Source organism: Seriola aureovittata, chromosome 1 (assembly GCF_021018895.1).
Source record: "Seriola aureovittata isolate HTS-2021-v1 ecotype China chromosome 1, ASM2101889v1, whole genome shotgun sequence".
NCBI classification, from domain to species: Eukaryota; Metazoa; Chordata; class Actinopteri; order Carangiformes; family Carangidae; genus Seriola; species Seriola aureovittata.
Window position 1 is genome coordinate 13,491,174 of NC_079364.1, and position 24,353 is coordinate 13,515,526.

Below are 24,353 nucleotides of genomic sequence, written 5' to 3' on the forward strand. Positions count from 1 at the left end.
CAAGTGAAACTCAAACTCAAACTAGTTGTTTCTTCATTTATTGTGAATGTTATTTACTACATTTCTGTACAATGGGCTACAGTGAGTGTATGTATGTAACAGCATCACATAACAGCAATTTCTGCACATCCAACCAGACAAAACAGCTACTTTGCAAAAACTAATGATATGAAACAGGTTTTGAATTCAGATAGGAAACTGTCATTACAAAATCATACAAAAACAAGTAAACACAGACGTTTAAGGCATTTGTTTGCTGGGAAATACATTTTGCATCTTGCAGGATCATGCACACACCCTTGCCCACATCTGCATATCGTGTCAGCAAGTGATGCTCAACAAACATTGGGAGATGTTTAATCCTGAGACTGGAGTAAGTCAGGCTTTTACTGACTTGTCTGTCAAATGTAATTTGCTGTTAGCTGGAGTCACAACTGCATCAGTTACAGTGTAAACCACAAGACGTCTCAATAAAATCCACATGCATGTTAAGCTAAAGCAGATTAAAAAAAAAAAGTCTTACAGTATCTGATAAATCACTTATCTACTATGAAGAAATATAATCAGATCTCTGTCTCCCACAGAATGTGTAGGATTTTTATTTGTCTGGTCCCTTGATAAAGTAGTAATTTATAGCATAAAATGTAGGCTACTTGAATAACTAGCACTACTTGATGGTCTTTAAATGAGGTGGTGAATAGCAGAAAATAGGAAATTGGGTGTTGCCACTAAATTGATGAAAAAGAGGATTATGAAGTAACTCTAAATACAAATGCTTCAGGCTACATAAAAGAAACGGATCAATAAATTAATGGCTCTACAACCCATTTTAAATAGATAACATTCTTTATATCTACAGCAACATTTAGTATCCAGCTAGAGAGTATGAGCAGGGTACTAAAAGTCATTTATTTTTTCACTGAAATCCTCACTCGCATGTATTCCAACCAGGGTATTAAAAACTTCTTCTCTTTTCTGTGTATCTCTGAAATCAAGGTTACAGTTGTTTGTGCCTACAGCATATGGAGACACAAATATCTGAGAACAGATATATAGGCCATTTATTATCCCTGTGTAACACAAGGAGGAGTAAAGCCGACGCATGATCAACCTGAACTCATCCACACAAAATGATTGTATTAAAACATAAGATCCGTTCACAGCTCTTCCAACATTTCCTTCATGTAATCTGTTCTTTTGGTAGAAGTCTTATAATTGGTCCCGTAGCAAGTTGGAAATACATTTGTAAGATGAGACATGATGAGCCTGCAGCTTCTGTCTCACCACAATACTGTTGAAGCCCCCTCCCCCCCCAAACGCTGCAGTATAATGGAGGTACTTGGTTTTCAAATGCACAGTTTTTAATAGGGGTTTTCCCTAAATATAACACACTCTAATAACAAAACTGACAATCTTATAGCCCAGCTATAGATCAGTGGAACTAAACATTATGTAGCTACCAATTTGAAAGACGATTCAAAAAGAAACTGTCTGAGGAATAAGCACCGCCTATAATTTTCTTACATATAAACGTGTTTCCTATCCGCTGTATTTAAACATTTGTAAGTTTGAGTGTTTTCTACATTTATAGTTAAATGATATGAACTTCCGACCACAATTATCATTCAAACAAATTCACAACTGACAAATACTCTAAATTCTTGTCTGCTCAGTTCAGTCCTTCATCTTGTATTCTCAGTAAAAGAATCACATGCAGCGCATTAGAATAATATCCTTTCCAGCTCTTTAAAGGGTGATTACATCTAATGTATTATGTTCAACACCACAAACTTTAACTCTGTCAACACAAACAAAGACATTTGGTTATGACTAATGGAGAGTTTGATTGCATTACATGGGGAATGATACAAACTGCAGTTACACTATTTTTGCTCCTTGCTGTTTTTTTTCTGTCCTATAACCTTCCAACATTTTTTATGGCACAGAAAAGTTTCATCCACCCAAGAAGCTGCTTTAAAGTATGTAAGCAAAATGAAATGTTGCACTGGATTTTTTTTCCTTTTTCTCATGCCTCGATGCAGATAAAATTAGTATATCTCGATGTTACAGTCTATTTAAAAAGAAAAGATAATAGCGTTTTTATCCCCAAGACAAAAGCCCTTGCATATGCATGTTCTCAACAGGGTATTAAACTCCCAGACATGTCCATTTTTGGCTTGGTTAGTTGGAGGAGTGAAGCAGGGGGCTACAGGCACTCAGACAACACTTCATGCTTGTCTGTCATCAAGGACATTTCTGACTGTGGCTCTGTGATGAAACTGGCACTCAGCTGGAGTTTTAGCTTCTCCACCTCGTAGTTATGTAGGTACTCTTGAATCAGGTAGCGTTCTCGCTTAATCCGCGCCTTCACATCAGACGGGATGTCTGGGATCATCCACGCCACAAAGAACTTCACCACAAAGACCACATGCTGCAGGTTGAGGGGATAATCACACAATATAGAGTTAAATCAATTTCCTAAATTAATTCTGAACATTTATTCTTAGGGTGTGATGTAGAAAGAAACTGTGTTGTCTTACTTCCATGATAATAATGAAGGCCATTTTGGCTGCCAGGATGTGCCAGAACTGCATGGTGTGAGTGTACTCCATCTGGTGGCCTGGAGGGTAACGGTAGTCACGGTATCTGTATAAAACAGCAACAGGATGGGCATCATACAGGGAATAATGTATACATTCATATAAAAGTGTACTGGTACAGCAGTGGTACACAGTAGCAAATGCAACGGCGCAGAACTTCAAAGCTTACCTCAACGACAAGATACAAACACTACTAACTACAAACACAAGCAAAATGTATCCTCCTGGCATACAAAACATACAAAACACTAGAATGGAAATGTTTAGTTAATTAAGCAGTTTAGTCAACCAACAAAGAATTAATTGCCAACAAAGTTGATGATCAATTATTAATCACAATTTTCATTATTCTCTAGTTTCAGCTTCAGATATCACTGTAAACTGCAATGGTGCACAACAAGCTCTTTCCCCAATACCTGCAGGTGTCGGTCACATTGTCAAGCCAGTTGTTGCGTTCCTCCGGCATGTTGCTAATGTGGATTTGTGAGATCTTGTATATCGACAGGCTGTCGTTGACGTAGCCCTCCATGCTGGAATTATTGCTGTAGGCATACAGGTAGACCATACGGGGAATCATGTCTGAGGTGAACGCCATGATAAAAGCCTGGAATGAAGGGAAACACAAAAGGCTGTTGATACAATGTGATGAGATAAAAATTCTGAAAACAGGAGTTGGTTTGAAGCTGCTGCCAAACATTTATAGTAAGTGAAGATGTAAAAATGAATATAGATTTAGAAAAAAAAACTCACTCAATGTCTATAGTGTTTTACATTTACCGACGAACAAAACTCACATTGGTAACAACGGATAAAATGGCCACTGCGTTGAGGATCTCTTGCCACGCTCCAATGTTTCGGGCCTTGGATGCCACCGGTCGTCTGAACTGAGTGGTGAACTTCCAGGCGTCCACCCTGATCTCCAGGATGTTGTTGAACAGAGCGAGGAGGGGAGCCAAGGGGAAAGAGGCCACAAACAGAGTGATGAAGCCAAATTGGATCACTGAAACGACATACAGGGAGAACAGTTGGAGAGAGTGAGTGATGAAAAAGAAAAGGCAGAAAGTGGAAAACAGGATAATGAGACAGCTGGCTGTGATCAGTTGACATTCCCTGATAAGTCTGTAGAAATATGTGAATTGTAATTTCATACATCATACAGCCAGACCAGTTTTGTATCTCACCCATCTCCAAGTATTCATAGAATAAGCCCAGTTGGGTGAAGTTCAGCAGGACGTTGTCCTGCTCCCAGCGGCTGTAATGGTTTTCAGGATTGTGCCGCCCCTTTCTACTACTCCACCAGTTACGCATCAACCTATCAATGAGCCCATGAAGAAGAACTATATGTCAATATGGGAATAAGTAAATAGAGGTAAAATCAGATTTTGGACTTTGCACAAAGCCAGTAAGAAATTTCCGGAGAGCAATGACAGTGAAATGATCTCTGTTTTCATTGGCTGAATCATACAGTTCAAAATGAAAATCAAATAAAGTCCTGGCAACAAGCTCCATATGTTCTGCACACAATGTCTTTATCTAATGGAACGAGTTATCTGAAAGTTATTTGGAGGACAAAGATTTGATGGACTCACGGCAGCAGGGCTTCCTGAATGTTTCCCCACAGTTGTTTCCCAGCCATGACGATCACCAGTTGCGTGGTCAGCTCGATCAGACAGCCACCAGGGTCGCACTAGGACAGCGAGAGGCTACTAGTTTTATATAACACACTTTTATTTTATTTGACTTCCTGTTTTATAGCCTTCCGATTATGAAGCTGCCTTTATTTGTAGAAAAAAATTCACCTCCTCATTTCTCAGTTTGCTCAGTTCGCCAAACATGTAAGAGTAGTCACCAGGGAAACCCACAAATTTGCCTTTGAAGAAGGCCACATAGAAGCACGAGGAGTAGTAGTTGACAAACTGGAACAGAAACATCTTCATGGTCAACCTGTTCTCATACTCCAGGTGCGTCTTTGGGATTTCTGTGAAGCAAAGGGTTTGCAGATGATCTCATGTTACAAGCAACATTCGATAGTAGAGCATGAAGTTACATAATGATGAACCCGACTCTGTTGTACACTCCTGTCATTGGTGTTTAAGCTCTTAGTTAGCCTGTTGGGAATGTCAGGTGAAACCTCATTACCCATATCAGTGATCCAAATGGCAACCCTCTCATAAAAGAAGTTTAGGATCATGATGATGACAAAGTTGATGCAGGAAGCAGTGACAGAAGTCGCTAACTGTGGGGTGATGAATCTGCCCACCACCTGGATCTTTCTCATAGGGTCTTTAATGATACTCGCAAAGGCAGCATACACAGCCAGCCTGTATGCTATGACCCCGATGATACAGGCCACTATCAGAGAAATCTGCAGAGAGCACACACACATAGAAAGCTTGTTGACAGTATGTGACTGGACATAGAAATTATCTGCTAAAGGTATAATGTACATAAGACACACACACGTGCGCATTGTGTGTACTGAGGTGAAGATTCAGTTACCCAGAATATAACCGTGGCTGCAGAAAGGCAGAAGCGAGCACACTTGCTGGTGATGGGGAGATAGGGTTCCATTTCCTGAAAGATTTAATTACTATTATTATTATTATTTTATTGCTTCAGAATTATTGTTTTAAAATTGCATATTTGTCATGTTTATTCTCATGGTCGAACGTTGGTTCTAAAGCACCTGAGTGATCTTGTTGAGTCTCCTGTTAGTGCATCTGATCTCGAACTCTGGTCGGATCTGAAGCTGTTGCTGCTCTTCTTCGAAATCCACCAGGTCCCACTCGTACTCCAGCCGGGCCTGACGCCGCTTCCAGAACTCCAGGAACAGAGTTACTGTCAAATTGATTTGAGGAAATGAAACCTAACATAGATTTTGTTGTACAATGAGAAATTAGTCTTTGTGTAAGCGTGTTTGTGTGTTTTGGACAGATTTTTTTTATGACTTTAATCAAGTTGTGGCTTTTGCACCAACTTTTTTTTGTTGTTTTTTTTTTTTTGAAGTGTAATGTGTTTCAGCTGTGCCGCGACTCCCGTCACTTCTTGGCTAACTGCTGCGCATGATGCCAATTTTCAGGCATTCTTTGTCCTGCACTGTGCTGGGCAAGCTATCCAACTGCCTGAGCATAACAACATAATGGTGCTGGCAAGTTGTTCTGGGCTGAAGCAGTATGGGTGAAGGTTGATGCATCAGTGTGAACAGGCTTTAACTGTGAAAGTCTGTCCTACATTAGGAGGGGGTATGATGGATCTTAAACAAAGTACAAGTAGCACAGACTGACACTTACCCCAAATCCCCATAAATATGGCAAAGAACACCGTCCCCTCATTATCAAACAGATGGGATTGCTGGGAGAGGGAATATGAAAAAGGATGAGTTCCTTAGAGAAGTAGAGGAAGTGACATGCTGGGCATAAAAACGGTGACATACTGCCTTCTCAGGAGGATACTATTTACAGTATTTACTGTATTTGTGGGATTAAATGTGGTTGACAAAAACATTTCAATCATCGTAAGAGATAAAAAATCTGCGTCAGTGAATTTCACCTATGTAATATAAAGAATAAGTGTTACTCCTGGCTTCAGAATCATGTCCAAGTAACATATGAAGTGAAATGTTTTACCCAGGACGAGAGACAAGTAGAGTTGAGCTTCCAGAAAGGGCATTTTTTATCACAAAGAGGACACATCACAATGCTGCCTCCAATATAGGCATCACATATTTCTTTGCTAAAAAGAGAATAAACACAAATTAACATAAATAAATATAATCAAAGGTAAACACAGCAGTATTTGTTCAAAATGCGATGTTAAAATATGATGATGATCTAGAATCAGGTTCTGAGCTGGCCGTCTTCTAGTCCTGCAGTGACGCTAACTTCCAATTAAGGGAACTTTTAATGTTACAGCATACAGTGAGATTTTAAACAATGTTGTATTTATAACTGTTTGACCCTTTCCTGTTTCAACATGAAGATGCCCCTGTGCACACAGCCAGGTCCATAAAGAAATGGTTTCCACAGTTCTATAATCTTGGGGAAAGCGTTCCCAGAATAGTGGAAGCTGTCATAGCAGTATATGAATACCCATGAATTACACCTATGAGTGTAGTGTTTGCTTGTCTACATACTTTTGGCCATATAGTTTTCAGCTCCCTGATGCCCTCTGGTGGTACTAACCTTGATATGTTGTCATCATAGCTGAGCACTCCATAGGTGAAACATATAAGGCCCATGACGGCTGCAAAGAAGAGCATCTCTGTGTAGAAGCCCAGCCAGGCAAAGTAGATCCCAATCTTTTCTCCATAGTACTTCCTGCAGCAAAAGAATTGTGTTAAAGTCGTATCTAACTCAGATTCAGATTTCAATTTCAGTCAGAATGAGTGATAAAAGTAAAAAGCGTCTGACTACATTCAGATGTGGTTCGTTTACCTGATGAGGTTCAGAGGCTGCTCTTTGTAAAAGCAGAGGAAACTGGCCCAGTGCTTGTACAAGTTGTAGCGCTCACTCTCACATTCAGCATTTCTTGCCCTTTTCCAGTATCGACACTGAAAGGAAAACAACCATTGGAACAACATCGAGCAAAAGATGTTAGGAAATCAAAGAGAAAGTTCTTGGCAAGAGAGTGAATGAGCGTGTTCCCTAAAATATAACTATTGCATCAACCCTCTCTGAACATCAGCATTATATACAGGTAGTATTGAGAGTAAAATGTACTCATTCTACAGAACTGCCTGTGTCAATGTGTTTTCATCATCATGGGTTAATATATATATATATATATATATATATATATATATGTGCAGCATTTTAATGTTGTGTGTGATCCAGGAAGCATTACTGCTGAGTTCTTAATATGGAATTGTACTTATTTGTGTCGTGGCTTTTGCATTCGTGTCATTGCTTCTACATTTTTGTTGTGGCTTTTGCATTCATGTTGTGGCTTTTGCAATTGTTTATACTCTATGATTCATATCATAAATCCTGCATGTTGAATCATGATCTGCAAGGAATTACAGATAAAAAATAGTAGCTGGACACAGTGATCTCCCTCTGTAATGCAGTAGTTATAAAAGGTCTGGGAGTGCTGAAGTGGTACTATCTAAAAGTTTCTGTTTACCTGAGTGAATCTACTTTTATTGTTTGACATTTACATATTAATGTTCTTTTATTCTATGTGAGCTTACATCATGAAGTGGGAAGGCGGCCGTGTAGGTCCCGTTGCTGAGTAATCGCTTGATTCCCGTCTTGTCTCTGTCTTTCCGACCCTCTTTGTAGTACGGACAACGAGCCAGGATGTAGAACACCTAGCAACAAGGAAAGGATTTAACCAGAGATTAAGGGATTTGGATTCATTTGAACTTTTTAGCTAAATGCATTTTTTTTTCTTCATTGTTACACAAGCATTTCCTAACACTGTAAAAACAACTGTTAACTTGTGAGAGCATTTTCATACACATATACACTGAACAAAAATATAAACGCAACACTATTGCTTTTGCTCCCATTTTTCATGAGCTGAAATGAAATATCTAAGACGCACACACATTTTTCTTCACAAATGTGTTTAAATCCATGTTAGTGAGCACTTCTCCTTTGCCAAGATCATCCGTGCACCTGGCAGGTGTGCTGATTACACAGCATGATTATTGAACAGGTGTGCCTTCGGCAGGTCACAATAAAAGGCCACATTCAAATGTGCAGTTTTATTTTGAAAAAAGACATTTATTAGGTTCTGAACTGTGTGACTTGGGCTACAGAAGTGTGTTTTTGGATCTGAAAATGAATCTGAATCTGGTGTGACCACCATTTGCCTCATGCAGTGCAACACATCTCCTTTGTAGAGAGTTAATCAGGTTGTTGATTATGGCTCGTGGAATTTTCGACTGCCCCTCTTCGATAGCTGTGCAAAGTTGGTGGACATTGACAGGAATTGGAACATGCTGTCGTACATGCAGATCCCAAACATGCTCCGTGGGTGACATGTCTGGTGACTGCCTAGGCCATGCAACAACTGGGATGTTTAAAGCTTCTAAGAACTGTGTACATGATGCTGCACCGTGAGGCGATGGTGGCAGATCAATAGCAATGGGCCTCAGGATCTCATCACGGTATATCTGTATATGTGTATCTTTTGTGTTTATAGAAAAAAATCTTAGATCATTTATTTCAACTCAGGGAAAGACAGTGTTGTATTTATATTTGTGTCCAGTGTATATACTAAACTATGAGACCCAAGAGAAACTGGCAATGTAACAAGTGAATTCTGATTTGAGAGAAGACATACTCACAATCCTGTTTCTTGTGGATGGTGGGAAGAACGTATCCTTGTCAGTGATGAGGAAGAAGTCAGTCTTGGTCTTGTCAAAGGGGTAGGTGAAATAGTCAGGTTGTGGGTGCATTATGTGTTCTGGCAGACGGAAAGGATGCGAGAGCCACTCCAGTGGGACCTCCTGACCATGAGGGATATCACTCTCCTTGAAGGGAACTTTGATCTTTAAGACATCAGCGTAGGTTGCCAGTACGTCCCATGGAGCATGGATCTTCAAGAAATATGTCTTCTGGTCTTTGGAGTCCTGATACAAGCATAAATAGATTGTAACTATTTACACTATTGCCTTAAATTAAGTAAGGATAGCGGTTTAACATGTCTAATACTGAGCCATCCCTTTAAGACTTTTTCTGTAGGAAATGATGTGCCTCCACAAACTATCCACTAGGTGGTGCAGGTACCCTGTGGTTGAGTTTCTTACTGATTTGTCCTCTGTCTCCAGCTCCAGTCCTGCTTTCTCAAGGTTGGCTTCAAACTCCCTCCTCCTTTCCTGTGGACACAAACACACACCACAGCCATGAGAGCCACGCAGACTTGCACAGCCTTAGTGTGTATTCTGCTTCACCTATCCTCGTTATAGAAGCTTAAAAAAGCACTTTGTTCCTATGAAAAAACGTGTCTCTTGTTAGATGACGCATTCTGCAGTTCATCCTGTCTGTCTGTTTGTTTGATATATCAAACTCAACAAAATTATTACAAAGAGAGGCCATGGCGACTGGTCCAAAAAGGGGCTTGAAAGGGGTGGGGGATTTATTAGCATTTATAATGACTGACTTTTGCTGATGGCTCATTAGAAGTTGAGAAACCTGAGTTTTTCCTCTAGATCAACAGCTAGTTGAACTCTGTGGAGAAGTTAATAAATGCTTATAGGACATAAATCATGTTGTATGTGTTAAAACAGTAAGCTAAATGGATTTTTGGTCCAGATGTTCTTGACCCTTTTCCAGAGGGCAGGCAGTCAAACTACAGTGCTGACTTACAAGCAGAAGTTCTTATGATGATGAGTAGTACATATCTGAAATCTCAGTTTACTGCTGACTTGAACCTGTGAAATCTCTTTTTTGTTGTTGTTGAAAACAGCAGCCTGCTGCAACCAAAAATAAAGCTATGAGAATGAATCAAAACAGAAAAGTTACAGTGCAGACAGTTTAACAATGAGCTGAAGCTCATTATAAATTCTCCATAAAATCCAGTAGAGCTGCAGAATCAGGTGATAATTCACTCTGGGTTCATCACTGTTTTCACATTCTGACTGTGATGGTGAGAGACAGGCACAGGAAGAAGTGATTTAACTGGTTGTGACTTGTGAAAGTACACCTCCTTCTTCCTCCAGTCATCCACAGTCCTCCCGTCATGTGACTGATAATCACATCATTTACTTCACACGTGACATAAACTGCATGTATTCATGAATACCCTTTATCTTTAACATTTGTCTGTCAGTAAACAGCTGGTCTCATTATTACGAAATAATTAAAAATCTGTTCTTTTCAACAATTATGTCGGATCACAAATGTCATATTTCTATGGAAAATATGTTCTCACTTCCTCTTTGTAGTATCCTTTCCTGTTCTGGATATAAATGGTGTAATAATGTCTGCCGCACTGTGAAATACTGAGTAGTCAAGCAACATATGACTTTTCTTTTACACTTACCTGTTTCTTTTCTCCATCTTTGTCATCTACATAAGACAAAACAAAGTCTACTCTTCGTACTCCGTCCCTGAAGAACACGGTGTCTTTGTTTGGTTGTAGCTTGTCTGTCTGAAGGACAAACAGCAGACATCAAATGACACATTTCGTTCTCTCACAGAGTATGGGAAGCAAAAGCAAACAGAAACATGCAATACTTGTAAAACAAATACTGAGAAATGAAACTGTCAAGATCTTGATGACAAACATAACAGGCTCAGACTTCAACAATGACAGATATACAGTACAGTATAAGATACAGAGGGAAGCGCACTGTGTCCCAGAATTATACATGTAAGTTAGGTTTACTGAAAACCGCTGACTCCAGGGTTTAGACAAACACTGTACATGGGATAGTAATGAAAAGTTTTTCAAGAGAATGTCAAGAAAAGTTTAGAGGGAGGCCATGATGACTGCAGAAAAACCCCATAAAACTGTTGGACACCACAATCACAGGCTGTCATTATATAAAAATAGTCGATGGTGGAGGAGAAACATGTACATGTTCTATATCAAGTTTTGTATTTCAATTATTTTCTTAACTCTGAGACTTTCCCATAATTTTTTCCCATTAATGTGTAAATGCTTTTTTATTGACATGACCGACATCTAAGGCCATTCTGTATAAGAAACTTCCCCTCTTTGCATCTAAGACATGAACTGTTATCTTTACCACTTGAAACAGCACTCTGCGGGAAATGATCAAATCATGGAAGTGATCTACAGAATGTAATATACAATAATGCGGATCAGTACATCAGTATGAATCTCGTAATCTTTAACCAATCTGGAATTTAAGATACTGCTATACTGCTTCAGTCTATGCTTGTCATTTTGGATTTTATGAGACTGAACTTTTGTCAAACCAAAAAAAACACATTTACTTGTCCGTCCACCAGCAATAATAGTCCCCCAGCAACCAAGACCAATACTATAGAGCTCACTGACATTGTGGTTTTTGCACTTGTGTTGTGGCTTTTGCATTGTGTTGACCCAGCTGGGCCACCGTAGTTTAGTCTCTTTAATTTGAACTTAATCTGAATTATTTTTTATTGACAGAACTTTACTGAAATACAATGTATTCTTAAAACGTATAGTTCACGTAGTTATCCATATCAATAAATGCTTCACTTAAACCTGATTTTAAAAAAGGGTCTACTCTTTTTCCAGTTGGATTTTTGATGTCATTGTTTACAGAAAGACACATCAACAGGCAGACAATAACTGGTTCCAGTTTGTTGATTTTTGTGCGTCTGTCTGCTGTGTATTCAGCCATATTATAAAAGCTTAATAACAACATGGAGTACGCAGTTATTGAACCCCACCCAGCTCACACTGCACTAAGTGATTTTTTGTATCAGAGACATGAACACTCGCTTGTTACAGTTATTTAATCATGTTCTGACTTAATGAGATAGATTAGCGCTGAATGGAGTCTGTTCCATTGCTACACCAAATCCTGAAGTCATACATCACAGAAACATAATATAATCAGTGTTATGAATTAAGATGGATAAACCATCTGCTTGATGGCCTCATTGTATCACTGAAAACCCGGCGGACTGACAACAGGCTCGTGTTTGAGCAGCGACAGTTTATTTCTTTCTCACTGTTAGAGGAATGAGGGGAGCTCTTTGAGACACAGAGGTCTTGTGACTCAGCAGTGAGTTTGAGTCAACAAAAGATCAGTGAATAAGTCGACCAAAATCACACAAACATAAACAATGACATAAACCATCTGGTGGCTATAAAGGAAAAGAACAAAGGCTTTGGAAATATTACACAAGCACCTTAACTATTGTTGAAAATCTTATGTAAGGCAGTTGATTTTGGATTGTAACAGATCAAATCAAAATAAAAATTATTACTTAACAATATAACAATTAAAGGAATGGCTGAACATTTTGGGAAATATGCCATTCTTCCACACAACTCTTATGTCGGTAAAGTACATATGAAACCAGCAACCAATTTTACCAATGTATTCGACCAACCAATAAAAACAAACAATATGATGTGTTAACTTTTTTTCCCTTCACACAGAGCCAGGCTATATCTTTCCACCTGTTTCCCGTCGTTATGCTAAGTTAGTCAACTGATGTAGCCTATATGTTGAAACGCCCAGAGATGCAGCCAAACTTACTTCTTTATGTCCAGGCAGTGTCCCTCTTTCAGATAGTGAATTGACGCCATTTCCACTGTTTTCATCTGCAAAAGAAATATAACAATAATAAGTACAGAATCATCTACAGTATGTATTCAAAATGGAAATTTGTGTAAATAAGTTTTCATAAAACTGAGTGCAGCACCAATACTGTTCATATTTGAAAAAGTAGTCTTAAGTATGCTATTGTTGTGTCGACAAACAATAGTGCAATTATTGTTGCTATATCTGTTGTGGGGTTAGTTTTAGTTGAGTCATTATTTAATATATGCATAACTTCGATTGCTACTAAAGATCAGGGAGCACAATTTAAATGGTCTAACAATTTAAAGATGTTCATTTTGACTTACAAGTGTCTGTGTGCATTGTAATGCCTCATATTGTCCCTGTGACACTTGTCATGCATGTGTCTTATACAGTAAAAGGTTAGTTCAGGTTTTTTTGATTCATTTTACATTTGAGTGGTATCAGTTCATCTCTTATGTATGTTCCTTTTGTTTATAGGCCGTGTTAGTATAGTCTGAATATTAGCCCAGTCCAGTGTTTCCTCTAGGATTTTTTTCAGCAGTGGGGGTAGAGTCAGTGGCAAAGTGGGGGGGGGGTAGAGTGGCAAAGTTTGCACCCAGGCTCATCTCTCTCCCCTGCACCTTCACCCAGCTCTCCCGCTGCTCTGCTCTGCTCTCCTCCACTTTGTTTAACAACTCCTCCCTGTCTAATGTTACTTGTCTAATAAGATTACATTAAAAGTGTAGCTTAAGTTAGCTTAATGCTATCAATTAGTTTACCCAAGTTAGCGTCACTGAGTTGGCTAATAAGTCTACCTTTTCTCCGGTAATTCGCTGCCTTATTCCTCACGACTACACGGGCCGCCACTGCTAAATGAATGTAGAGGAAACACTGCAGTCATTGGATGGCTACACGATCAGTATCAGAACTCTAAGAAAGGCCCAGAGACTGTTGGCTGGTCAAATTAAACATGTAGAGATGTATGTATTTACACAGTTGCAGATTTTATCCAAGAAACTTTTCTTTAAAGAAAAAATGTCAACATCCATTTGTTTACATGCACCCACACCAAAGGAGGGACAACATAGTTACAAAAATAATGTCATGATTATTATTTCACATGTTCTTGTTTATATATTTTAGAAAAATGCTAATGCTAGACTAAAAATAGACAGTGTGGGATCAAACCTTTTAGCAATAGAGTAGGCATTCTTCTCTTCCTATCCCACTGACATTCAGTAATTTAGCTAAGCTAGCTTAAGGTCTGTTTATATCCAAACAGGATATGTGATATGCAGGATAATAATAAGGTTCACTCCAAACCACACTGTCCCTTTAAGAGCATTGGCCACACATGCATCACGGACAAACTCAATTTAACAAGGACCCAATAAAAATCCTACAGTCTCTTGGCAACAGCAGCAGATACAGACTCTTAACATATTGGTTAGCTAATAATGAGCGATGAGAAGCACAAAGATACACACACACACACACACACACACACACACACACACACACACACACACACATACACATACACATACACATACACACACACACACACTCCTCTTCCTATGACACACAACATTCCAGCAGTGCCTCTCTCTCCCTGCGTGGCAGACTCTGGCAGAGGGAATGTGCTCATGTAGCACTGCCCTGCTCGCCGCCTGCTCCCCCTATTATTTCCTGAATGGTGGGAAAGCTGCACTTCCTGCATGGGGGTAGCTGGAACGTGCTTCAGTGAGGAGGAGGGACTGGCTGGCTGTTGTACCAGAAGTCCAACCTTCCCCCAAGATGACACACTCTCAGCTCACAAAGGAGACAAAGATCTCCAGCCTCAGCTTCAGCACAGACTCACAAACAGCCACCTCTGATTAGACACAATGATCTGACAGACAGCAGTGTGAGCCAATAAAGGAGGGACTACGGGGTCTCCTTATGGACTCACTAGGATGGAGTGTAAATGAGTTAGACCATAGGAATCCCTGAAGTATATAACGAGCAAATGGCAATGTGATTTTTCCATTTTGCTCGTGGGAAGCATCACTGACTGTGTTTTTTTCTCTTTCCTTTTTTGTCTCACTTGATTGGTCATACTCCAACTTTCCACAGCCAGTTATCAGATTCTGGCTTGAGCAAACAGAAGCAATGAGCCTGCAGTGTGTAACATTTACTGCCTTAGAGAGACAAACAAATGAAAATGGGTCAAAAATGCAGAGTACTAAAAATAACAACTGTATATTGAAATCACACAGTTACCAAAATTACTTCGGCAAATGTGGCTTATGAGGACTCAAATTAACTAAATTACACTCATTTGAAAGTAAAGCTCAGATACTCTGTTTTCCAACACACTTTCCACCCAAGCAATCTAATTACACTTCAGATGCTGTCTATTTACAGTAGCTGAGATATTCTCCTGTGAACACGTTCGCCATCAGAACAACAGATTATTGAAAAAATACACCAGTAACCTCCAGTGGTTTCGAAATCAAAGTCACACTTTTAACCACCACGTAAGAGGGAACTAGTGCCCCAAATGGTCAACTGCTGCTGAGCTTTGCTCCCTGATATGACAGTGACAGATATCCATAAGCTGTACTCTATGAATAGTATGACTGAGATATACTTCTCTCTTGCTTTTGATCTGATGTCATACTATGGGATACAGAGACTTTTTACCTCTTTGTATACCAACTCTACTAAAATCTTGAGAATGTGATGGACAACTTACTAGTGCAAATGTCGTGAATAAGGAAACTCTTAAACCCGACTGGTAACACCTGGTGGAGTGTACACACCACCCTGCAAGAGAACAAAACAGGAGCAGACGTGCAATACCATCAATGAGGCAGTGAGAACCATCCCCCCCTGAGAGGCTTAGTCAAGGACAAAATCAACTAGCCTCTCATCCTAAATTCCCTTAATATGTCCAGAGACACATGCAAAACACAAAACCACATGCATATCCAACCATTGCTGTTCTGTAGAACAGAGTTTTAGGATTTGGACTTCAGTGTTTTTCTTTTTCTTCTTTTTCACAAGGGACAGATTAAAAAAAGAATCGTCAAGACTGAAGCAGCAGAGGCTGAGATATGATAAGTTTTAGTCCCTGGTACATGTCAGGTCTAGCTCCAAAAATGCTGGATCCTACACTTCCCATAATGCAAAACCCATGTCTGTTAAACTCCACTGCCAAAGATTGTAAGACCAAAGCTGAAATAACTTGATTGTGATTTTACCCAGGTTATTTTTGGAATTAGAAAAAAAGACCTGCCTCAAATAAAAGTTACATTCTGGAGTTGAGGTAAATAAAGGCTAAACAATTTTTTGTGGGTCCCACACTGAGACTGAGCTGCGTGAGAGACTAAATTAGACAGATAGTCTGTCGCTTTTCACTTTCTCTCTGGTTGATTATTTTATAAGTAAATATAGCTGAAATCACAGCACCGTCTTTGGTCATCTGACCATAGGCATTCTGGTCATACACTAGGTTTTGACGTAGTCTTTTTTTAGATTTAGGAAAGCCTCCAAAACCACAGAAAATATCATGTGAATGCTCTGACAGGCTGAGTATTACTCTCCTTGACCAGTCAACTCCTCTCCACTTATAAGATCAATGTTCCTTTTCAGGACACAAAACGGGGTTATAAGCTCCAAGGCCACCGTCAAACTCTCTGAGGCAAACTGAACCTACACAAGGTGCACATAGTAAAAAAAAAAAAAAAACTTTTCCACTTTGCTTTCCACTCAGCGCCCATAACAAGGCTGTACTAAATGACAGCAGCTTCCTGTGTATTAGCTCAGTTGGCTCAAAGGAATGGCTGCTAAGAATCTGGCATTTCCAAGGAGGGAAATAGAAATATGCTTGAAAATGCCTCCTTCATAAAATCAGCATGTTTGTTTAACCAGAGAAGACAATGCTGGCCCGCTGTCTCTGCTTTAAAATGTTGCCAAGCAATGGAAAAGCACTTCTTGGGTATTACCCCACTTCTCCTCAAATCCTCTCCACAGTCCTCAAGTTAAAACACTCACAGGTCAGGCCCATAGAGAAATCTTTGTCCATGTTCCAAAGACAACAAGTTCACAATTGCTGCTTCACCTCTACTCGCCAGAGTATTGGAGGCCAGTGAGGACTGATCAGAATTGGGACCAGACAATTCTCCCTCACTCTGAATAATTAAAGAAATCAGAGGAGGAACGTTACAGTATAGGATAGTATAGTATATCAGAATAGGAGGCCACTCGTGCCAATGTATCGACTCCCAGAGGCATATGCTGATCATGCAGAGAGAAATAAATCAGCAGAAGCTGTACATTCTCTCTCAACCCAGACAAATCCATTATCACCCAGCTGCATTGTGACTAAACCGGATTCACTGCAACCTGGAAGAAGAAGTTTCCATTCCTTATGATGGTGGCTGCCTCTGGGAAGACAAGATTTTTACACCTCTGAAACATAAAGTACATGGCCCCCAGATGAGATGCACGTTTAGTGCTCCACAGTTTCACTTTGCCTGCCAGCATGAGTAACAGCCAGGAGAGGAAAGCGGCCCTCTTCACTGAATCCCTTAGAGTGAGTCATCAAAACAAGAGGGGAACCTGCATTATTCAATCTGAACTAACATCCAGCAACTAGTTTTTGTCTGACAAGAGGATGTGAAAGGATGTGTCAGCCACCCACACACCCACTTACCCACACAAGTACAATACATAATGCATAGTTATCAATATCAAGAAGTTATCATAAACTTGTCATGTATTTATGACACTGGAGAGGCTAAAAGCACATGTACACCAGCAGTGGTGGAATGTAATTTACTTAAGTATTATTTAAGTTCTGTACTTAGGTACAATTTTGAGGTGCTTGTATTTTACTTATGTATTTATATTTTTTACCCCACAAAATCTATTTGACAGATATAGTCATTATATTACATGGTCAAATTGCCCATCCCCAATTGAAACATTACCATGTGCACATGCCTCACTGCATGTATATGAGTGCGTACATCAGTGCTGATCTGACACTCCAGCCATGAACACAGGACACGGCACAACTACCAGGAACCTGGCTCTGCAGATGCTGTACAACAAGAAGCAGAGACAGAGGCTGAAAGATCAGATACACAGACACTGGGTGTGATCAGCAGACGATCCACAAAGCAGCAGATAATTAACAGCCAAAACAGAGACAGAAACATGGTCAATTATTGAGGAGAGTTCAGCGTGATGAGAGAGCAAATGGATGAAAAGAGAATCAGCAGAGGTTGACAATGAGAGGACGGACAGACAGGCGTCACATAAAGCCTCTGATCTGCCCGTACCTGAGTGCAGGTTTATCCTGAATGCGGTCAACACTGCAGGACCATCTTTAAAGGACAGACAGACACGGGTTAGGAGGTGGTTAGTATTGAACTGTTGGTCAGGAGAGGTAAACATTCATGATTATTAATTGCTGTGACATTCTTGACTTCTTAAAAATAAACAACATAAAATCTGAACAAGCACTACTGGTAGCGTGCTGCGTAGTATACATTTGATTCAGTGAAACACCAAACAGTTTTTTATAATGACTCAAGCAAGCTGTGTGGGTGTGTCGTTTGCACTCAGTTAAACCACAGATAACACCTCTTTTTTTGGTTTGTTAACTCTTCAGATCACTGTTTTGCCCTGCACATCAACAAACACAGACTAATTAACCACAGACATTGTGACAGCATTAATCTTTTCTCAAGGGAAGTGACACAAACATGGTACAGATTGCTCTACAACTTCCCTCTAGGCAGGAGTTTTTTTAAGGCCAGAAAGGCTGGGCTGAATTGTGTGTAGAAGTGTATGAAATATTGATTTGATTAAGGTTAGCACTCCAGTATAAATGTAATGAATCATAGTGCGAGTCAGCCACTATACTATATCAGGAAAGCATGAGTGGCTTTCTTCATTATTAGGGTGCATTAGGTGAATGTGGCAGACCCTCGCATATGAAATGGTAAAAACACTTAAATATTCAATTTCATACAAAAACACTTGAGTGAAGTAAGTCACGAGCGTCTCAGAGGCATGGTGCACATCATGCTACAGTGAAACCACAGCATCCTGAGCTCGAACTGGGCCTAGGTCTTCAATGTGAAGACATCCTCTCTATCTCTCTCAACACACTTCCTGTCGAGTGGGCAAATACACACGAAGGGAAAATGTGCACCAGTCAAATGTGAGTTTCAAACACACATTGAAAATTGTGGAGTCAAATTTGCTAAGACTTAAAAACAAAAACTGTAACAAGTTTCAAGGTTCATTCCTGATCTTGGAAACAGCAGCTGATGAAACAATCTCACATCAATGTCTATTCAGTAGGTGTTCTGGGGCTTTCAAACATATCACATCATCTTCATTTGCCAATGGCGTTTTTCCCAGTTGTCGTAGAATTGTGGATGTTAAACAATTAACAAAAAATATCCTCCTGACAAAGTTGTGTGGTTAAAGTGTAAGTTGTTTTTTTGTTTGTGTTAGGGTTGTATTTTCATTGTTGTTTAATTTCCTTTCTTATCTTCAGGATACTTAAGTCCCAGACGGGAGATTTCCTGACAATCCTCCGGAAAGCTTGAGCAGTGTAAATATACCACAATCACAAGAGGTCATGTGCAGGGTAGATGTAATGATGTCTTATCTTCATGAGACACCATGTTTGATATGCTTGACAGTCTGTAAGGGGATGCATGTTTGAGGGAAAGAGTTTCTAGGGAATACTGGTCAGCACAGACAGGACTCAGAAAGCAGCTCTCTTGCTTGCATTTAATGCATCTTTGGATGGTTTAAATGGCGAACGGATGAAAGTATGTTTGTTTCTGTTCCCTTCTTTAATCAGGTTAAGCTACAATTACCTAGAGATACTATGCCCTTACAGGCAAAGTTTTTTCATGTACAGCTCATAGATAAAACATAATGTAATGACCTACCAGAGTGCTTGTTTTTTCCCATCTAAGTGTTTCATGTCCATGTACCCAAAGGCCAAGCAAATAGGCCAAAGCAAAAATGGAGGCACATTGAAGCCATGTTGTAAACACAGACCAAAAGATTTTATTTTAGTCTGAAACTAGAATTACCACCTTGTGGTTGTATGCCTTCACCATCGAGTCTAGCGGCAGAAAATATGGTCACAATCTCTCCGTCTGTTCCTGAGTGTGTTGAAAAGTGGCCAGAGGTGTTTGCACAACATTATTGTCACAGTGAAGTTGACCTTTGACCATTTTGATATAAAATGTCTTTGCATGTTAAATTGTGTTGTAATTGGAGTATGAATTCTTGAGTTATGGCTAAAAACTTGTTTTGTGAGGTCACAGTGACCTTGACCTTTGAGCACCAAAATCTAATCAGTTCATCCTTGAGTCCAGTGAAAGTTTGTGCCTGCAGTCACAGCTGTCCCTCGCCTGGAGACATAAAAATAAAGTCTGTAACTTGTTCTGGCTCAAACACAAAACAAGCTCTAATAGTTCAACTGTATCTGTCCTCTAGTTTGCTCAGAGGAGATCTTGGTTTCTTTCCACGTCTTACTCAGTATCATGGCTCCATCAAAGGGGGTAATGCAATTACAAGGCCTGTTTCCATGGCAACTCTTTGGCTCTGTTTCACCTGACTGAAAGATCACGTGAGCGACTAGGCTGCAGATACAGAGTGAATTCACCTTAAATGGAAACAAATTCCTAAAAATATGAGTTATTTCTATTAAAAACATTTAAAAGGGGAGTCATTTGATAAGAGTTATTGCCTAATTGTCCCTGATAGATGCCAAAAAATGGCAACCTGCTACAAAAAGCTTTGAGTCTAGTTAAAAATGTGTTACTGAATGAAGGTATCACCAAGTGCCTGCTACGTTTAAGTGTTTTAAATTAAATATAATGTCACAGGACATCTGGTCTCTATCCAGTAGTCCCACGTCAGCCATGACTTGCTGTGAACCAGTGTTTGGCCAGCTGTGAACAAGGCACACACTCCAAACACAAGGTGAAGACAGACCCCTTCCCCTCTCTCTGATTCCTCTCTGTGGCTGAGGGTCTGCCATGATAAGTGCCTGAACAAAGCTTTTGAAGCTAAGTCTATTAACCCACAGCTCACCCTAGATAAACAGGCACATGTCTTTATTAACAACTCACTGATTAACACAATAAAGAGTGTAGGTTTAAAAATTGAAAAGGTCTGAGATTTCATTATGTTCACTCATCACACTCCGATTCAACATGAATGCCGTGGAATAAATCATCTTCATATTTATTTTGTGTCTTTAACTGAAAATAATTCAATGACATACAGTACAGCTATCTAGAGATTTCATACAACATTCATGACCACTATAATAAAAACCTGAAATGAGCTTGACATACAGACAATCAATATGTTCACATTTATAACAGTGCCATAACTACATCTTCTTAATGACCAATGTATCTGAATGAATAACTTGCTTGATAAGCCGCTAAGCTAAAATGTGCATGTGGACTTCTGGATTTGATTCTCATCTAACGGCAAACGTCAGTGTCTCATTCTGTGGACTATCTTCATTAAAATGCAGCACTGCTCTTATCGTAAGAGCACCAGACTTTTCCTTTGCACTTCATCTTGTGTACTGACAAGCAGGGGTCAAAAGATAAGGTCAGACAAAACAAGCCATTCACTTACTGTATCTCCAAGAGCGCCCATTCTTTCATGTGTGCTTTTCCTCTTATGGATTCACAACCTGCAGATTTCTGCTGGAAACAAATTTGTCTTCTGACCTATTTGACATGACACAGTTCCTTCTAGAGATTTCTGTTTTGAAAATGATATGAAGTTTACCACTGCATATGTGACTATGGAGTTTAAAATGTCAACAAGACGGGTTGGAAAGAGGAATTTCAGTCCCTGACTTAAGTAAGACATGGATTATGTAAACAGGCATACGACATCAAATCAGCATGTTCTGAACAGAGAGCCATTACTGTACATCAGACTGATCTAAAGGTGAAAAATAGAAGTTTTTGGTTTCATGCATTGTTAATAAGAACTTGTAAGTGAGCCTCTCATTATTGCAGAGCAATTAGTCTTTAACCACAGTAAGGGGCCTGTTCCTTTTTTTTCCCCGAACTCAATTTACTTTTCATTTAACTGTAGATGTATGAAATTCCAAATATTAGAGAGAACACAACCTATGTGGTTGTGCCATTTCTGGTCAAACAAAGAACTGTTGCCTAACACAGACTGAACTGTCTTTTAGTATATAGGTCAAATGTAAGAAGAAATTCTGTGCAACCTCAGCACCTTTTTCTGTTTGGCAGCTACCGGATGTTACCACAGTAATGTCATCGCCACAACCTGTCATGCTGTGGGAGCTATGGGAGACATAATTAATTAATTCATTCATTTTCTACCGCTTATCCTCTAGTAGGGTCGTGGGGGGGCTGGAGCCTATCCCAGCATCTTTTCGGGCGAGAGGCGGGGTACGCCCTGGACAGGTCGCCAGTCCATCGCAGGGCAAACACATAGAGACAGACAACCATTCACACTCACAGCCACACCTAAGGTCAATTTAGAGTATCCGATTAGCCTAGTCCCCATTTTGCATGTCTTTGGACTGTGGGAGGAAGCCGGAGTACCCGGAGAGAACCCACACTTGCACGGGGAGAACATGCAAACTCCACACAGAAAGATCCCACGGCCGAGCCGGGACTCGAGGGAGACATAATGCTCAAGGTTTCTGCCTCTTAAAAGGATGTTTTTCCTCGCCACTGTCACGAGGTGCTTGCTCATGGTGGTAATTGTTGGGGCTCTGTAATCAATATTATAAAGAGTAGAGTCTAGATATGCTCTATTTGAAAAGTAGCTTGAGATCAATTCTGTTGTGATTTGGCGCTATATAAATAAAATCGACTTGACTTGAATTAAAAGACCATAACCCTCCATTATGGATATGAGCTGCCCTATGGAAGTGGAAACTCAATTTCAACTCATTTTCTGGTGTCCTTGGAGATTACTTCGCATGGAAACAACGAATACCCCAGGAATTCCATCATGCTAATGGAGGACAGCATATCTTCTGTCCAGGCTGTTAACCTCCAGATGGAACCTTGTGAGGATGCTGAGGATGAAACCACAGACTGACAAATGTTTCGCTGTTTAGTAAAGAGTCAGTGAAGCCTGACTATCTTACACAAGGGAGTCCTATTCTATAAATACTGAGCTTGACACATCACAGAGAGGAGGAAAACGTGGATTTGTACTGGCGATCATTTTGTCCTTTTGTCAAATTAACTTCAACTTGACTTTAACTACAGTGACAATATCTAGGTCCTATAGCTGTGACTAATGAACCCAGATCCTACAAATGTGCCTCAGTTTGGCCAGTCTGGCCTCACAGTCACAAGTTTTAAGGGACACCCCCTCAACCAACACACACCAACAGTGTGCACGCACAAACACCCAGCATGTCATGGGATCACTGCTTAACTTAACTGCCAGTATAAACTCTCCTGTTTTACAGGAAAGTCATTTCTACATGGTGGGCTTATCCTGCTAAAGGTCTGACCCTAATTTACCCGAATCCTTCACCGACTTTATGCTGCTGTATGACGTCACTGTGCGCGGTCTCAGTGGACAAAAACAGCTCCGAAACTGGCACAAAGTACATAATTTAAAAAACAACATATTTAATTAGGTTGTGGACAAAACATATGTACAAGCCAAGTAACCAAATTATATACAGACACTAAAATGAGTGTAAAAATGACATTTTGATATAAATATTTAGTTTGTCTGCTGAATTGGGAGGTTACTAGGTTTATTGCATCTTTTAGGCCTATGTGTTGCTATAATTGTGTTCTAAGGGGCTCCAATTTTGACATGAGGATATATTCTTCATAAACTGAATTTAATTGCATTAAATAATCAGTTCTGTGATATAACTATTAGTCTTACAGCATCTCATACTTTCCCAGAGAGGCTACTACAAGCAGTATAACAGCACTGATCACAAAAATATAACAATTGGACACAACATGGTGACTACCACATGCTGTTAAAGATTAATTAGAGCATTTTTATATTACCTCCAGTCTGTGAATCCGTGGTGCTCTGCAGCTCGATCAAAGTTTCATCCTTCGCCTTTCCTGTTATTCGCCTCATAGCGGATTGCGGTGTTATTATAAAGGCTTTACCTTCTCGCGGAAAGTGGGGAGGGCAGTGAAGATGCCAATGTAATCCCGTCGGGTCGATGAAGGCTCCACCATGCAGTCATCGGCTGATCACACACTGAAATCAACGAGTTCGATCCTGATCAATAGATGGCAGATGGATCATAATTCCGTTATCACCGATCCCCAATGAAACTGTGCCCCGCCGGGTTCCCTGGCTCTACCCGAGAAGACCAGCCACACATAAAGGGGAGTGGCAGGGCCTTTTTTCTTTTTTTTTTTGGTCGGCAGAATGGTGTGTGTGTCTGAGAGAGTGAGAGAGATGATGAGAAAGGGGAGAATTTCTAAACCTATGTAACGTCCAGGGAATTAAAGTGTAATCCGTAAAGTGAC

General features: G+C 39.9%; 1 protein-coding gene across 2 annotated transcripts; it reads right to left on the reverse strand.

The window, feature by feature from the left end:
- Nucleotides 1–22: 22 nt before the first annotated feature.
- On the reverse strand, nucleotides 23–24,353 carry ano5b (anoctamin 5b). 2 transcript variants are annotated; one of them, XM_056375499.1, is made up of 21 exons: nucleotides 23,877–24,353; nucleotides 18,126–18,170; nucleotides 12,769–12,833; nucleotides 10,590–10,697; nucleotides 9,355–9,423; nucleotides 8,893–9,177; nucleotides 7,789–7,908; nucleotides 7,034–7,149; nucleotides 6,782–6,916; nucleotides 6,227–6,332; nucleotides 5,891–5,951; nucleotides 5,287–5,438; nucleotides 5,100–5,174; nucleotides 4,740–4,965; nucleotides 4,400–4,578; nucleotides 4,190–4,287; nucleotides 3,782–3,912; nucleotides 3,395–3,600; nucleotides 3,017–3,204; nucleotides 2,541–2,646; nucleotides 23–2,431 (listed from the first exon to the last, which is right to left on the reverse strand). In XM_056375499.1, exons 1-21 carry the CDS (start codon nucleotides 23,950–23,952, stop codon nucleotides 2,207–2,209), a joined length of 2,772 nt encoding a protein of 923 aa, XP_056231474.1. In that variant the 5' UTR covers nucleotides 23,953–24,353; the 3' UTR covers nucleotides 23–2,206. The 2 variants fall into 2 exon arrangements, with proteins under 2 accessions (XP_056231474.1, XP_056231482.1); XM_056375507.1 differs by lacking the exon at nucleotides 18,126–18,170 and having other exon boundaries at nucleotides 23,877–24,351.